Source organism: Tachyglossus aculeatus, chromosome Y4 (assembly GCF_015852505.1).
Source record: "Tachyglossus aculeatus isolate mTacAcu1 chromosome Y4, mTacAcu1.pri, whole genome shotgun sequence".
Classification (NCBI taxonomy): Eukaryota; Metazoa; Chordata; class Mammalia; order Monotremata; family Tachyglossidae; genus Tachyglossus; species Tachyglossus aculeatus.
The window spans coordinates 9,543,830-9,560,706 of record NC_052096.1 but is presented as its reverse complement, the minus strand read 5'-3'; the positions used below and the strand labels follow the sequence as shown (position 1 = coordinate 9,560,706).

At 54.6% G+C, this 16,877-nt stretch overlaps 1 protein-coding gene across 1 annotated transcript; it reads left to right on the top strand.

The window, feature by feature from the left end:
- The first annotated feature begins 1,370 nt into the window (after positions 1 to 1,370).
- Positions 1,371 to 16,877, top strand: GOLPH3L (golgi phosphoprotein 3 like). The gene is made up of 5 exons (XM_038769065.1): positions 1,371 to 1,556; positions 4,447 to 4,650; positions 13,300 to 13,431; positions 13,904 to 14,018; positions 16,191 to 16,877. The coding sequence occupies exons 2-5, from the start codon at positions 4,459 to 4,461 to the stop codon at positions 16,616 to 16,618; spliced, it is 867 nt and encodes a 288-aa protein (XP_038624993.1). The 5' UTR covers positions 1,371 to 1,556; positions 4,447 to 4,458; the 3' UTR covers positions 16,619 to 16,877.

Genomic DNA, 16,877 nt, shown 5'->3' with positions numbered 1-16,877 from the left:
CTCTGTGCCTCTGTTCCCTCATCTGCAAAATGGGGATGAAGACTGTGAGCCCCACGTGGGACAACCTCATCACCTTGTATCCCCCCAGTGCTTAGAACAGTGCTTTGCACAAAGTAAGCGCTTAATAAATGCCATCATTATTATTATAATTAATCCCACTCTGCCACTTGTCTGCTGAGTGACTTCGGGCAAGTCACTTCACTTCTCTGGGCCTCTGTAAAATGGGGACTAAGGTCGGTACAAGGCCAGTGTCCAACCTCATAACCTCGTATCTACCCCAGTGCTTGGGCACATAAGTGCTTAAAAAAAAATCAATCGATCTGAGCGCTTATTATGTGCACAGCACCGTACTAAGCGCTTGGGGGGGGAACACAACAGAATTAACGAGCCATGCTTCCTGCTCAGAACGAGCAAACGTTATTATTATTATTATCATCATCATCATCAATCGTATTTGTTGAGCGCTTACTATGTGCAGAGCACTGTACTAAGCGCTTGGGAAGTACAAATTGGCAACATATAGAGACAGTCCCTACCCAACAGTGGGCTCACAGTCTAAAAGGGGGAGACAGAGAACAAAACCAAACATACTAACAAGATAAAATAAATAGAATAGATATGTACAAGTAAAATAAATAAATAAATAATAAATTATTATTATTATTGACACGAGCCGGGCCCGGCTGTGGGCCAGTGGGAGTGATGTCACCGCCCCTGGACAGAGACCTCTCCTCAGGACCCCACCGGCGGAGGAAGGGGGGCGGGGTCTCTCCCGGGCCGGAAGCGGCGGAAGGAGCCTCATCATCAATCGTATTTATTGAGCGCTTACTATGTGCAGAGCACCGTGCTACTAATAATAAGGACGGCATTTATACTAAGCGCTTGGGAAGTGCAAATTGGCAACATATAGAGGCAGTTCCTACCCAACAGTGGGCTCACAGTCTAAAAGGATCTGCAGAGAAAGCGTCGTCTTCTCCGGCTCCGTGCTGGCCGGTCAGTCGGTCGGTCAGTTGGTCAGTCGTAGGCCGAGGCCCTGGCCCTAGTCCTGGAGGGCTGGAGGGGGGAGGTGTCCGTCGGTGGAAGGGGGCGGGGCGCAGCGCCGATCCCGGCCCCTCATTGGCCCGCCCCGCTGCCCGTCAGCGCCCGCGCCCGCCCCCTCGCGGCTGGGGTTTGGCTGGACCGTAGCACAATAGCCGGGCGACGGACGGAGGAGCGGGGGGGGGGGGCTGAAGGGCGAGGCCCGCCCCCCGCGGCCGCCGATTGGTCGCGCCTCCGCCCCCGCCGCGCTCCCATTGGTCCGGCGGGAAGCGCGGCCCAAGCTAGGTTGCCTAGGGAGCCCCACCAAGCTGATGTGGTAATTCCTCCTCGGCCGAGCCCGACCAGGAAGTAAAGTTTGTGCTCTGCCTGCCCGGGCGGGCGGGAGCGCCGACCACCGAGGCCACGGACCCCGCCGAGGCCACCGCCACCGCCACGGCCAGGCTGGTGTCCGGGGACGGCAAGGGGAGCAGCCAAGGCCCTCAACCACCCGGCACCCCGAGGTGCGGGAGGAAGGCCAGGTGAGCAGAGGGGGCAGGTCGGAGGGCCGGCCCCATGACCTCTGACCCCCGAACCCGCAGGGACCTCCATTAACCGATGCCCGGGGCGGGGAGGGGGATCGGGCCCCGCGCCAGATCCTCCCCCGGTTTGACCCTCGGATGCATGTTTACCGTGGGCATTTGCAGGTGTGCCTATGTAAGAGTGTGTGTGTGTGTGTGTGTGTGTCCGGGCTGGGGGTGGGGGGCAGGTGTCGATGCAAGAGAAAGTTTCGCCCCCCCCAGGCCCCCTCCCTCCCTCCTCTCCCCCTTTTCTCAGAGCTGTAAAGTTTCCTGGATTCAGGATTGAAAACCCTGTGGCCCCCTCCCACCCCAATCCCCGGCACTGCAGTGGCCCCCTGGTCCCCCCCACCCCTCCCTTCCCTTTTCTCTCTGATGATTCTACTTGGAATGGGTTTCCCCAGCCCTGGGGGTGACATTTCCTCCCCCGAGGAGCCCCTGGGTTACTGCAGGTCACGAAAAAGTACGCCTCACATACTATCTCGCTATTGGCTTTCCCTTTGCTAGAAAGTGGTTTGTGTGTGTGTGTGTGTGTGTTGGGGGGGGCAGCGTGAGATTCATTCATTCAATCGTATTTATTGAGCGCTTACTGTGTGCAGAGCACTGTACTGACAAGTTGACAACATACAGAGACGGTCCCTACCCAACAGCAGGCTCACAGTCTAGAAGAGAGGTTGATTTTCCTTTCAGCCAGTAGCCCTGGTATTTTCCCCTTCCGATGGGCTCAAATGAGGGACGTGCCATTCTAGTTCAGTCTTCCAGTGACCTTTATGTCAGGATTCGGTCCCAAAATATGACCCAGGGTGGGGTTTCCTTGTTCTTCCTTGTTCCTTGAAAGGGTTAGGTTAGGGATTGTCTACGTGTCAATCTCTTCCCCCTCCTTCCCCTCCCCCCCAGTCTCCCTTGCAGCTGCTGAATGTCTAGATCAGACTCGAATTGGCCATGTCAATCAGTCGTACTGATCGAGTCCCCTCACTGTGCAGAGCACTGTTCTAAGTGCTTGGGAAATAACAGAGTTGGTAGACTCCATCCCGTACTCTGGACTGGAAGCTTGTTGCGGGCAAGGAACGAATCTCTCAACTCTGTACTTTTCCAAGCGCTTAGTACAGTGCTACGTAGTAAGCGCTCAATAAACATGATTGATTCCTTCCCTTGGTGAGCTTACAGTAGCATATTTTGAGTGTCTACTGGGCATAGAGCACAAGACTGAGTTCGTTGTGGGCAGGGAATGTGTCAGTTATATTGTTGTATTGTCCTCTGCCAAGCACTCAGTAAAATGCTCTGCACACAGTAAGTGCTCAGTAAATATTAAGTGCTTATGAGAGGGCAGAAGAGTTAGTAGACTCGATCCCGGCCTTGAAGGAGCTTCCAACCTTTCAGGGGAGACAGAAAATAAAATGATTTACAGGTAGGAGGAAGAAGGAAAAAAGTACAGGTGCATGAGTTAATAGCTGAGTAATCCCTGTTGGTCTTGTTGTTTCCCCTGGGGTGCGATGGGAGAGGATGCTTTCTGAATTTGTGGACACCTGAACCCCTCCGTTGAGGTCACTGAACCCTAATTTTCAATGTTTACTAAGTGATGGGCGTGTGTGTGCGCGTGCGTCTGGCTGCATGTCCGGCTAGATTGTAAGCTCCTTGAGGACAAGGATCATGTCTTAGTATAGCAGTTAGCGCAGCACACAGTAGGGGCTCAGTAAATACAGCCGATTGGCCAATAAAGGTGGCTGATCAATCTGGGTGTTTGATCAATAAGTACTGTTGATTGATGAGTGAGGATGGTGGATCAATAAGTCCTCCTGATCAATCAGCAGGGAGGTTCGACTGATAAGTATTGTTGACTGATCAGCAGGGATGGTCAATCTATGAGTAAATTGATTTTTTAAAAAATGGTATTTGTTAAGCACTTACTATATGCCAGGCACTGTACTAAGCGTTGGGGAGGGGGCTACAAGCTAATCAAGTCTGACACCTCATGAGCTTCACAGTCTAAATCCCCATTTTTCAGATGAGGGAACTGAGGCTCAGAGAAGTGAAGTGACTTGCCCATGATCACACTGCAGACATGTGGTGGAGACAGGATTAGAATCCAGGTCCTCCAGCTCCCAGGCCCGGGCTATTTCCACTAGGCCATGCTGCTTCTCATTGATTAGGGACGGCTGATCCATAAGTATTATTGATTCAGCAGGAGAGGCTGATCGATAAGTACTATTGATTTCTCAATAAGGATGATTGATTGATAAGTGCTATCAGTTGGTTGCCCGGTGTGGATTGTTGATTGATAAGTGCTGTTGATTGCACTTATGTACATATCTATAAATTATTTTAAATTATTTATATTAATGTCTGTCTCCCTTTCTAGACTATAAACTTGCTGTGGATAGGGAACCTGTCAACAAACTCTGTTATATCCTCCTCTTCCAAGTGCTTAGTACAGTACTCTGCACATAGTAAGCGCTCCATAAATACCAGGAAGTGATTGATTGAAAGCTCAATCAGCCTGGTTGACCAATAAGAGTTGTTGATTGGCTAGTCAGCAAGGATGAAGGCTGGGTCAATTGCTTGCTGAGAGAAGCAGCGCGGCCTAATGGATAGAGCCCAGGCCTGGGAGTCGGATCGGGGTTCTAATCTCGGCTCTGCCACTCATCTGCTTTGTGAACTTGGACAAGTCACTTCACTTCTCAGGGTCTCTGTTCCCTCAACGTAAAATGGGGATGAAGACCGTGAGCCCCCGTGGGACAGAGATTGTGTCCAACCTGATTAGCTTGTCTCTACCCCAGCACTTAGTACGGTGCCTGGCAGAGAGAAAGGGCTTAACAAATGGCATGATTACCATGATTGCTTGTCCTCGCTACAGGGACCGGTGAGGATGAGCACCCTGACTCACCGGGGGAGACGCCCAGAGGGGAGCAAGGCATTGGAAAAGCGGGTGGAAGGAGAAGAGTCCAGGAGCTGGGACCAAGGTCTGGGTGGTGGCGATGATACTGACGGCGGTGACTCCAAGGACATCCGGCTCACCCTCATGGAGGAGGTGCTGCTCCTGGGCCTGAAGGACAAGGAGGTAACGCTCACACCCTCTGGTCCCCCGCCCCTTCCAGTCCCCCGCCACCCCCAGCTCTCTCCCAGAATGTTTCGCACCTGGACGGCCTGGTGGGGAAATGAAGATTATGGAGAAGCAGCGTAACTCACAGATCTGTCAGTCAGAACGACCTGTGTTCTGATCCCGGCCCTGCCACTTGTCTGCTCTGTGACCTTGGGGAAGTCACTTCATTTCTCTGGGCCTCAGTTAACCTCATCTGTAAAACGAGGATTAAGACTATGAGCCTCATGTGGGATGTGGACCGCCTCCAACCTGAATAGGTTGTATCTACCCCAGAGCTTAGTACAGTGCCTGGCATATAGTAAGCACTTAAATACTATTAAAAAAAAATCAGTTGTATTTATTGAGCACTGCACAGAGCAAGCACTCACTACAGTGCTGTGCACAGAATTAAGTGCTCAATAAATACCATTGATTGATTGATTTGGTCATGGAGCTTCCAATGTTGCAGGGAACCAAGCCCCGGGAGTAATTTATGGATAGGAGAAAGAAGTGACTATGCATTTGAGTTAGTGCTTAAACAATAAGATGTGTAAGATATTGGCTAAATCGATATGCCCTTAAGTCCTGGGGGTGGGTATGGTCTACTGGCATTGGGGGAAAGGTAAAGTAATTGGGGAAGACTTCCAGGAAGAGGTGTGATCTTAGAAGGGCTTTGAAGAAGGGGAGAGCAGTGGTCTGCTGGCCATGATGGGGGAGGGACTTCCAGGCAGAAGGAAGGATGTGAGCAGGAAGTTGGCAGTGGGAAAGATGTGGTGGGAGAAGAGAGTGAGTATAATAATAACAATAATAATAATAATAATAATGTTGGTATTTGTTAAGCGCTTACTATGTGCAAAGCACTGTTCTAAGCACTGGGGTAGATACAAGGTAATCAGATTGTCCCACATGGGGCTCACAGTCTTCATCCCAATTTTACAGATGAGGGAACTGAGTCCCAGAGAAGTTAAGTGACCTGCCCAAAGTCACACAGCTGACAAGTGGCAGAGCCGGGATTTGAACCCACGACCTCTGACTCCAGAGCCTGCGCTCTTTCCACTGAGCCATGCTTGGTATATGTGTGAGGGGGTGTTGGTGGGGAGCGGAAGGGAGGGAGAGAGAGCGCGAAAACATTGCCTCTCCTCAAAGCCAATGGTCAGGAGTCTCAGCTTGATCAGGAGATGGCTGGGCAATCATTGGAGGTTTTTGAGGAGTGGGGAGATTTGGATTGAGCCGTTTTTTTTTTTTTTAGAAAAGTGATTTGGGGCAGCAGAGTGAAGTCTGGACCCGAAAGGGGAGAGACTAGTGGCAGGGAAGTCAGAAAGGAGGCTGCATCATCCAGTTTTGTGTCAACCTCTCCCATAAGAATGGAAGCTCCTTGAGGGCAGGGACCGGGTCAGCTAACTCTATTGAACACTCTCAAAAGCTCAGCACAATGTGGTGCACACAGCAAGAGCTCAGTCCATACTACCAATTTGCCAATGAGATGTGGGCATAGGACTGACCTTGGCTAACGGGATGTTTGGTGGGCAGTCGGAGGCTGACTGAGGTGGCACCATCCAGAGGAGAAACTCTGGTTTCTGGGCTGGCTTTCTTCCCCACGTCCTGGTCCCTGGGGCGATGTTTTCTCCTCTGCTCATCGTCGCTCCTCTTCCACCACACCCCAGCTCTCACACTTCACTCCTCTCAAGCCAACCTGCTCCCTGCACCTCAGTCTCACCAAGCTCTTGCTCACGCCCTCCCTCCAGCCTGGAACACCCTCCCCCTCCTCATCCACTACTCTCCTCATCTTCAAGGTTCATTTGAAGCCATTCTTCCTCCAGGACGCCTTCCTAGATTAATCCCTTGGTGGCCTTATGCGAACCAATCCTTTTGTGTTTACCTTAGTTTGGAAGCTTCAGGACTGAGGCTCAATAAATGCCGTTTCTACTATTCCTCTGTATTAGATTTAGTATTGGTTGTTCCCTGCAAGACTGGTAAGCTCCTTGAGGGCAGGGATCATGTCTCCCTGTCAATCAATCAATCAGTCAATCAATCATATTTTTTGAGTGCTTAATTTGTACAGAACACTGTACTAAGTGCTTGGGATAGTACAATATAACAGAGTTGGTAGACATGTTTCCTTCCCATAATGAGCTTACAGTCGATACAGCGGGGAGACAGACATTAATAGAAATAAATAAATTACGGATATGGACATAAGTGCTGTGAGGCTAGGCGGGGGGTAAACAAAGGGAGCTAGACAGGGTGATGCAGAAGGAAATGGGAGAAGAGGAGAAATAAATAAATTATGGATATGGACATAAGTGCTGTGGGGCTAGGTGGGGGTAAACAAAGGGAGCTAGTCAGGGTGATGCAGAAGGAAATGGGAGAAGAGGAAAGGAGGATTTAGTCAGGGAAGGCCTCTTGGAGGAGATGTGTCTTCAATAAGGCTTTGAAATGAAGGAGAGTCATTGTCTATTGGATCTGAAGAGGGAGGGGGTTCCAGGCCAGAGGTAGGATGAGGACAAGGGATTGGTGGCGAGTTAAGTGAAATGGAGGTACAGTGAGTAGGTTGGCATTAGAGGAGAGAAGTATGTGCGCTGGGTTGTAGTGGAGAGAGCATTGAGGTGAGGTAGGTTGGGATAAGGAGATTGAGGGCTTTCACACTCTCCCAAGTGCTTGGTTCATTGCTGTGCACACAGCAGGTGCTCAATCAGTACTATTGATGAATTCTAACCCTATCATATTCCCCCAAGTGCTCAGTATAGTTCTCCGCACCCAGTAGGCACTCTAGCAATGGTATTATTCTTACATTTTAAAGCCCTGACTATGTGCCAGGCACTGTACTAAGCTCTTGGGCAGATTCAAGATAATCAGGCTGGACACAGGCCCTGTCCAACACGAGGTTCACAGTCAAAATAGGAGGGAGAACAGGCATTGAATGCCCATTTTACAGATGAGGCCCAGAGAAGTGAAGGCCACACAGTGGGCACTACTTGACAGAGCCGGGATGAGAACCCAGGTGCTCTGACCCCCAGGTCTGTGCTCTTTCCACTAGGCCAAAGTGTTGCCCTGCTGATACTATCAAACCATTAATTGCTTTTCTCTTGAAGGCTGACAATGAGTACAGGTTTTGAGCTCCCCACTGGCCTGTGGGGCAGAGGCAGAGCTGGCATGAGGAGAAAGAGGAGGATGGCTAGTGGTGAGATTTTTCGTCAGTGCCCGCAGGGCTGTCCATCCACCCCTGCCCCTCCGCCTCTGTGATCTTTCATCTCTGCCCTCCACTCAGCTCCCGGGCACGCTGCCACCTGCCTTCCACCTCTACCTGACTCCGGCCCAGTCTGCGAGGATGTCCAAGAGTGTATATTCTGCCTGCTGTGTCTGAGACAGGGCAGGACCTCCCGGAGGTCATTTGCTCCAACCCCCTGCCTCCTCTCAGGCAAGTGATGTAACTTCCCCTTCACTCCAAGGCAGAGGCCCTAATCCACCCTCTGCCTGCCTCAGGTGCCCAGTGGGGTGTGCCTGCTCCCTTTCGATCAGGAGGTCCTTCCTCATTTCTGCCCTAAATCTCCCCTGCTGCACCACAGACTGGTTTCCTCTGGTTTGGACTTCCATGGGAGAGGAGAAGTGAGCATGATAGAGGTTGAGTGCCTACTGTGTGCAGAGCAGTGTACTGAGCACTTGGGAGAGTGCAATAGAGACAGGAGACACAGTCCCTTCCCTTAAGGAGTTTACACTCTGCTCTGTGCAGAGCACCGTACTGAGCGCCTGGGAGAATGCAGTAGAGATATGAACCACGATCCCTGCCTTCAAGGAGCCTGTAGTTGATCAGGGAGAGACAGGCTCTGAAATAAATTATGAGTAGGGGGAAGCAATAGAGTCTACAGAGATATAGGGGTAGATCAAGGGGCGAGTACCCAAGTGCTCGGGTGACACAGAAGGGCTGAAGTGGTTCTAAAGGGGGAAATACGGTGAGGAGGTGAGAGGTTAATCCGGGAAGCCTTCCTGGAGGAGGTGTGATCTCAGGAGGGCTCTGAAGATGGTGAGAGTGGCGGTCTGCCAGAAGTGAATGGGGAGGGAGCTCTGGGCAGGAAAAAGGGTGGCTGCAGAGATGAGATTGAGGCTCCAGGATTGGTTGGCTGGAGGGGAACGTGGGTTGTGAGCTGGAGTGTTGGTGGGAAGGGAGTGAGGATTAACAGTGGGGAAGAAGCGGCAGGAGGCCCTCAAAGCTGAGCGGCTGTGTGGCGGGGAGCCGGGGCTGGCGAGCTGGCATCTCTGGGAACCTGGGGCCGAGGCTGGCCACTGACGGGGTGATGAGCTGGCACCTTGTGGGGCATCTTGGGGAGCTGGGGCTGAGCCCAGCTGGGGCCAGTGTGCTGGCATTATCTCTGGGAGCCCAGGGCTGAGGCTGCTAGGACCGATGAGCTGGCACCTCGGGGCGCACCTCAGGGAACCTGAGGCCAAGGTGGCCGGGGGCCGGGTCGCCATGAGAACCGCCTTTGTTCCCGTGCGCGGAGAGTCCGTTATTGCGGCGGCTGAGGGTGAAGCCCGCCATGGTGATGCCACCCAGGGATGGAGTGGGAGCTGGAGTCGCCTGCCTGGATCAACTGATTTCAGTACCAGTGGTTGGAGGCCCTGGGGGAGGGTAGTGGCCCGGGCCGGGGACATAGTGGACCCCGAGCGGGACAGGACAGCCGGCCGCCTCCATCTTCACTGCCCGGGTGGGTTGGCGATTTCCGAGGATTCCCTTTGTGCCCGGAATGCCCTGTGTCCTCCAGAAAGGAGCTGGCTCTCTGCTGGGCACGTCTGAACAGACGAACAGGCCTGAGAGGGAGAAAGGTCTGAGCCCCCTTGTCATGGTCGGGTTGGCTCTGTCAGCCTGGACAGTCTATTCCCTATCAATCAAGCAGTGGTATTTATTGAATGCTTACTGTGTTCACTGTACTTAGCGCTTGGGAGAGTAAAGTACAACAGAGTTAGTGGTCACATTCCCTACCCATAAGGAGCTTACAGTCTAGAGAGAGAGAGAATTTACAAAAAAATTTTTAATGGCATTTTTAAGCGCTTACTGTGTGTCAAACACTGTTCTAAGGGCTGGAGCAGATACAAGTTAATCAGGTTGGACCTAGTTCCTGCCCCACAGTTTAAGCAGGAGGTAGAGTAGATTTTGAATCCCTATTTTAGTTGAGGAAACTGAGACCTGGAGAGGTTAAGCGACTTGCCCAAGGTCACTCAGCACAAGTGGCGGAGCCAGGATTAGAATCCAGATCCTCTGGCTCCCAGGTCCGGACTCTTCGCTGCTTCCTACCAGGGCACATTAAATTATGGAGATGCGCATAGGTGCTGCGGGACTGAGGGGGCCCCCCATTAATCTGCCAAGAGTATGTACTGAGCTCCTCATGTAAGCAGGCCACTGTACTAGGTGCTTGGGAAGGGCAACGAGAGCAAGACCATTCCCTGCCCATAAGGAATTCACTAATCCCACCAATGAATCTATTATAATAACAATAATAATAGTTGTGGTAATAATAATAATAATAATTGTGGTATTTGTTAAACACTTTCTATGTCTTTATTGCACACTTACTGTGTGTAAAGCACTGAATACTCTGCTTGGGGGAGTCCACTAGAGTCAGAAGGAACAATCCGTGCCCTCATGGGGTCTACAGTCTGCTGGGTGAGATTTATAGAGGGGAAGGGAGCATTTCTGAGCGTGGAGAATGCAGTTCCGCTCCTTTGAAATGTCGGAACCGGTCCTTCGGAATGTCAGAATCGGTTGGTCCGAAGCCTCCAGCTGGAAAGCTGAGCGATGGGGTGAGTTTACAAGCCAGGAAAAACACATGGTGTGTAATTACCATTATAATACATGATCAAATAACCCCTGCTAGGCAGGGAATGTAGAACAGTCCATGAAATATCTCCTGCTGGGCAGGAAAGCGGTATTTACTGAGCACTTACTGGGTGCAGAGCACTGTACTAAGAGCTTGGGAGAGTGCGATATGACAGAATTGTTTCTTTTTCGTTTTTATTAATATGGTATTCATTAAGCGCGTACTCTGTGCCAGCACTGTAGTAAGTGCTGGGGTAGATGCAAACTAATCAGTTTGGACCCAATCCGTGTCCCACATGGGGCTCCCAGTTTTCAGCCCCATTTTACAGAGGAGGTAAGTGAGGCACAGAGAAGTGATTTGCTCGAGGTCACACAGCAGATGTTAGTCACGTTCCCTGTCCACAGCGAGCTTTCCGTCCAGAGGGGGAGACAGATGTTAATGTAAAATAAATTTCAGCCATATGTGCTGTGGGGCTGAAGGTGGGGTGAATAGTACCCCTGCACCCCATCCCGCTAAAGACTCAACTCCTTGGGACCATCAATGGCAGCGAGGGGCCTGGGAGTTTGGCTTTTGTGCTACAGGTTGGGGCCGCTTTTTTGTCTCCCTCCATTCCCACCCCCCTCCTAGCCACCTTGAGCTCGGAGCCTGAAGCTTCTGGGCCCTTTTGATGCCCTGAAGAAGCTGGGGTGAGTGGCAAAGGGAGGGGTTTGGGTGACCCCCTGAACTGCAGGGATTGACTCTTCCTCGGACATACCTTCCGGGGTCTCCCCCCATCCCCACCGGTGCCTAGGTAATTGTGGGGCGACCCAGGGAGCGTGGGAGGTGGCTGAGAGTGGGGGTGGGGCAGGGAAAGCAGGAATGCCAGACCATCCAGCTTCCTCCTACCCAGAAATCCAGAGAATGCTGCCGACTGCCCGTCAGCCTGGATTTTCCCAAAGCTCTCTGCTTTTACATTGCTGACCTCCCTTCGACTCTCCACACCCCCGCAGGGGAGGGAGAGGCAGCCGTCCCCATATCTCATTTTGCAGGAGGGGACGCTCGCGGCCCAGAGAAGTTAAGCCGCTTACCCTGGGTCACACAGCAGACCGGGATTAGATCTCGTGTTCTCGTTCTTTGGGTCTCTTCCACTGGGTACCACTCTCTCCCAGATCTTTTGGGTCCTTCCTGTCTGCCGTTTGGGGGCTGGGGGTGAGGTGGATGGAGGTTGTTGAAGGTCATCGTTTCCCTCCCCGTACCTCCAAGCCAGAGTTGTCCAACAGTCTCTCCGGCATCTTGATGTGCTCTCCTCAGTCCTTCTCATCTAGCCCTGCCTGAAACAAGGAGAGAAGTGGCTTTCTTTGTGGCCAGGGTGGGCTGGGGGCGGACTTGGAGGGCTGGGAGAGGGCCTGGTGTGGGCTGGGGCAGATTGAGGAGGGTTGGGGGGTACTGGTGGTGATCTGAGGGCAGATTAGGGGGCCTGAGAGTGATATTGGAGGGTGGGGCTGGGGGTGGGCCGAGGAAGTTGGTCTGGGCTGGGGCTGGGGGCCCCGCACACCAACTGGAACCTGCCCGGCAAGGTTCAGCTTTTCCTCACCGCATCCGGGTTCCCCGCCCCTCCTGTGTATACAGAGCCTCTCTGGCACCTGGTCCCATGGGGCAGGGGTGAGGGGGGCGGTTTCCAGGAGGGCACAATCCCCTGCCTCACCCAGGGGCCCATCCCCCTCTCCCCCACCGGTCCCCCTCATGGGGGCAGGGCAGGAGGGGGCTGGTCTCCAGCTGGCGTTGATCATGCCTCGTCCTGGCCCTGGCAGCGGGCAGGGAAGTTACCGCCACCCTGGAGCTCACGGCCAGGCCGGAAGGGGAGGGTGGTTGTCTCCCCGCCCTCCCCAGGACCACCCCAGAGGGATGTGGGGCTGGAGGCAGTGGGGGAGCAGGGTTGATATGGTTTGAGCACCTTCTGTGGGTGGGGTACTGGACTGAGGGCTTGGGAAAGGCCTACAGAAACACCAAACCCATGCCTTGCCCACTGGGAGCTTCCCCTCCAACGGTGGGGAGGCCAACCCTGGAGCCCTCCCAGCCCTCCCTCTGCTGCTCTTGTGCCTCAGAGTAGCCGGGGCGTGGGCTTTGGAAAGAGCTCGGGCTTGGGAGTCAGGGGACCTGGGTTCTAATCCCAGCTGTGTGGCCTTGGACAAGTAGCTTCACTTCTCTGTGCCTCAGTTACCTCATCTGGAAAAAGAGGATTAAGACTGGGAGCCCCATGTGGGACAGGGTATACTTTCAACTTGATTATCATGTATCTACCCCAGGGCTTAGTATAGAGCCTGGGACATACTAAGCACTTAATAAACACCGTAAATATCGTTATTATAACTAGATTGGACCAAGTTCCCGGCCCCTATGGGGCTTACTGTCTCGGAGAAAGGCAGAGTGGGGATTTTATCCCCATTTGGCAGAGGAGGAAAGTGAGGCCGGATAGGTGAAATGACTGTCCTTAGGTCACACGCAGCAGGGAAGAGAGCGAGGTTAAAACCTGTGTCTCCTGCCTCCCGGCCACACTGTATCAATCATATTTATTGAGTGCCTACTGTGTGCGGAGCACTGTTTATGTACTAATAGTCCTCTAGACTGTGAGCTCTTTGTGGGCAGGAAATGTATCCGTTATATTGTTTGTCCTCTCCCAAATGCTTAATGCTCGACACACAGTATGCGCTCAATAAGTACGATTGGCCGACTGACTAGAAGATAACAGAGTTGCTACATGTGTTTCTGGTGGACGAAGCTCACGTCTTTTCTCTTGTTCCCTCTGTTGCCCACCACCTGCTGCCCACCCGCGGCCCAGGGCTACACGTCCTTCTGGAATGACTGCATCTCCTCCGGCCTCCGGGGGGGCATCCTCATAGAGCTGGCCTTGCGGGGGCGCATCCACCTGGAGCCCCCCACCATGCGGAAAAAAAGGCTCCTGGACAGGAAGGTATCATGCCGTCTGGCCTCCCCCTCCCTCTTCCCCTCCACTTCCCTGCTCCCTGGGGAGCCTTCTGCCTTTGGGATAATTTAACACCCTCCCCAACACCCCCACCGATTCTGTATGTGGGAAAATGGGGACCGATAAGGATCTTGGGGTCTTTTTCACCATGTCCCTTCCCTCCCTCCCTGCCTGCTCCTCTCTCCCTCCTTCTTTCCCTTCCCTTCCTCCCTGCCTGCCCTTCTCTCCCTCCCTCCTGGCCTTCCCCTGGGCCGGCACCCCTGCTGAACCCCTGAAAGCATTGGTGTTGATTCATGGCAGCTCAGATCCTGACTGGATATTGGGGGACCATTTTCCCCCTTCCCTGGGTCCCGGGGTCCAGGGGAGAGGTGGAAGGGAACAATAGCGAGGCTGAGAGACGGGGAGGTTTCGGGCCCAGTGGGTAACGGGGTACCTGGGCGCCCCCCACTCTGGGCTGCAGGTGCTGCTGAAATCGGACAGTCCAACAGGAGACGTCTTGCTGGATGAAACGCTCAAACACATCAAGGTCACCGAGCCGGCGGAGACCGTCCAGACCTGGATCGAGCTGCTGACCGGTAAGGGAGCCCGCGGTCCGTCCACGCCCCCCCAATGTCCACCCTGCTGTCCTGGCCCTATCCCGGGTACCTGACCTGGCTCCCGGGGTGGGGCCTCCGAGCTAGCCCTGCCCCTTTACCTCTGACCGCTGGTTGGAACCTATGGATAGGCTGGGGGCAGTAAGGGGGGCTACGCCCTTGAGGAGCGCCCCTAAATGGTTCTGGATGCATGCAACAGTTCATTCATTCATTCATTCATTCAATTGTATTTATTGAGTGCTTACTGTGTGCAGAGCACTGGACTAAGCGCTTGGGAAGTACAAGTTGGCAACATATAGAGATGGTCCCTACCCAGCAATGGGCTCACAGTCTAGAAGGGGGAGACAGACAACAAAACAAAACATATTAACAAAATCAAATAAATAGAATAGTAAATATGTACAAGTAAAATAGAGTAATAAATCTGTGCAAACATATATACAGGTGCTGTGGGGAGGGGAAGGAGGTAGGGCGGGGGGATGGGGAGGGGGAGAGGAAGGAGGGAGCTCAGTCTGGGAGTGCCTCCTGGAGGAGGTGAGCTCTCAGTAGGGCTTTGAAGGGAGGAAGAGAGCTAGCTTGGCGGATGTGCGGAGGGAGGGCATTCCAGGCCCAGGGGAGGACGTGGGCCGGGGGTCGGCAGCGGGACAGGCGAGAACGAGGCACAGTGAGGAGGTTAGCGGCAGAGGAGTGGAGGGTGCTGCTGATTCTTCATCTCAACAGTATTTTTCTCTGTGCCTCTCCCGGTTAGAGAGTAACCTCCCTGTACTCCGGGAACATGTCTCGATCTCCTTTTGTTCTTCCCCAAGTGCTTAGTCTAGACTGCGAGCCCACTGTTGGGGAGGGACCTTCTCTATATGTTGCCAGCTTGTACTTCCCAAGCGCTTAGTCCAGTGCTCTGCACACAGTAAGCGCTCAATAAATACGAATGAATGAATGAATGAACAGTGTGCTGCCCCCAGGGGGGCAGTAAATACCAATACTGCTCCTACAGTGCTTCGCCCCCAGGGGGCGCTCAGCCAGCACCCTCGCCGCTTGTACAGGTCACCGCCTTTAGGGGGCAGTAGGTAGCGCCCTCACCGCTCCCACAATGCACCATCTCCAGGGGGCATCCAGCAGTGTCCTCACTGCTAGTGGATTGTCCCCAAGGGTGCCCAGCCAGCGGTCCTTACTGCTTCCCCAGTGCATCGTCCCCACCGGGGACTACCCTCAGGGGGCACTCAGTAATGCCCTCACTGCTCCCATAGTGTAGTGTCCCCAGCGGGCACCCAGCCATTGCCCTCACTGCTCCCACAGTGCATTGTTTCCAGGGGGCACCCAGCAGGGCCCTCACTGCTCCCACAGTACTCTGCCCCCAGGGGTTGCCCAACCAGTGCCCTCACTGCTCCCACAGTGCATTATTTCCAGGGGGCACCCAGCAGGGCCCTCACTGCTCCCACACTACTCTGCCCCCAGGGGTTGCCCAACCAGTGCCCTCACTGCTCCCACAGTGCGTTGTTTCCAGGGGGCACCCACTTGGGTCCTCATGCTCCCACAGTGCATTGTTTCCAGGGGGCACCCAGCAGGGCCCTCACTGCTCCCACACTACTCTGCCCCCAGGGGTTGCCCAGCCAGTGCCCTTACTGCTCCCACAGTGCATTGTTTCCAGGGGGCACCCAGCAGGGCCCTCACTGCTCCCACACTACTCTGCCCCCAGGGGTTGCCCAACCAGTGCCCTCACTGCTCCCACAGTGCATTATTTCCAGGGGGCACCCAGCAGGGCCCTCACTGCTCCCACACTACTCTGCCCCCAGGGGTTGCCCAACCAGTGCCCTCACTGCTCCCACAGAGCATTGTTTCCGGGGGGCGCCCACTTGGGCCCTCACTGCTCCCACAGTACCCTGCCCCCAAGGGGTGCCCAACTAGTGCCCTCGCTGCTCTCACAATGTCCTGTCCCCAGGGGGTGCTCAACCAGTGCCTTCGCTTGCTACCGCTCCCCAGGGGTGCCCAGCAGGGCTTTCGCTGCTCCCACAGTGGGGGTGCCCATCCAGTGCCCTCACTCCTCCCGCAGTCTCCTGTCCCCAGGGAGGGGCCCAGCAGGGCCCTCACCGCTCCCCCAGTGCCCTGCCGGCAGGGTCCCGCTCAGCCAGCCTCCTCCCCGCCCCACCCTGCCGACAGGGGAGACCTGGAACCCTTTCAAGCTACAGTACCAGCTGCGGAACGTGCGGGAGCGCCTGGCCAAGAACCTGGTGGAGAAGGGCATCCTGACCACGGAGAAGCAGAACTTCCTGCTGTTTGACATGACGACCCACCCGGTGAGCAACGCCACGGAGAAGCAGCGGCTCGTGCGCCGCCTGCAGGACAGCGTGCTGGACCGCTGGGTCAACGACCCGCAGCGCATGGACCGCCGGACGCTGGCCCTGCTGGTCCTGGCCCACGCGGCCGACGTGCTGGAGGGCGCCCTGGCCTCGCTGGCCGACGACCGCTACGACGTGGCCGCCGCCCGGGCCAAGGGGCTGGTGGAGCTGGACCCCGAGGCCGAGGGCCCCAAGCACGGACCCGCTGAGATGATCTGGGCCGTCCTGGCCGCGTTCAATAAGTCCTAGGGCCCGCACGCCCATCCCTTCACCCCCTCCGGGGCCAGGCCGAGAGTGGTGGTCGGGGGACGACCAGGGCGGGGGGCCACGCCGGAGAGGGATGTGTCCCTTGGTCTTTTTGGGAACTGGTTGGTCTTTGTCTTCTTCCTCCTGGACAGTGGGGTGGGGGGGCCCTCGGCCATGCCCTCTCTGCCCCGTCCATCCATCTGTCCGAGGCCCAGCTGACTGAGCCCCTTCCTCACCCCGTTCTTCCTCCCCTTTCCCTGCT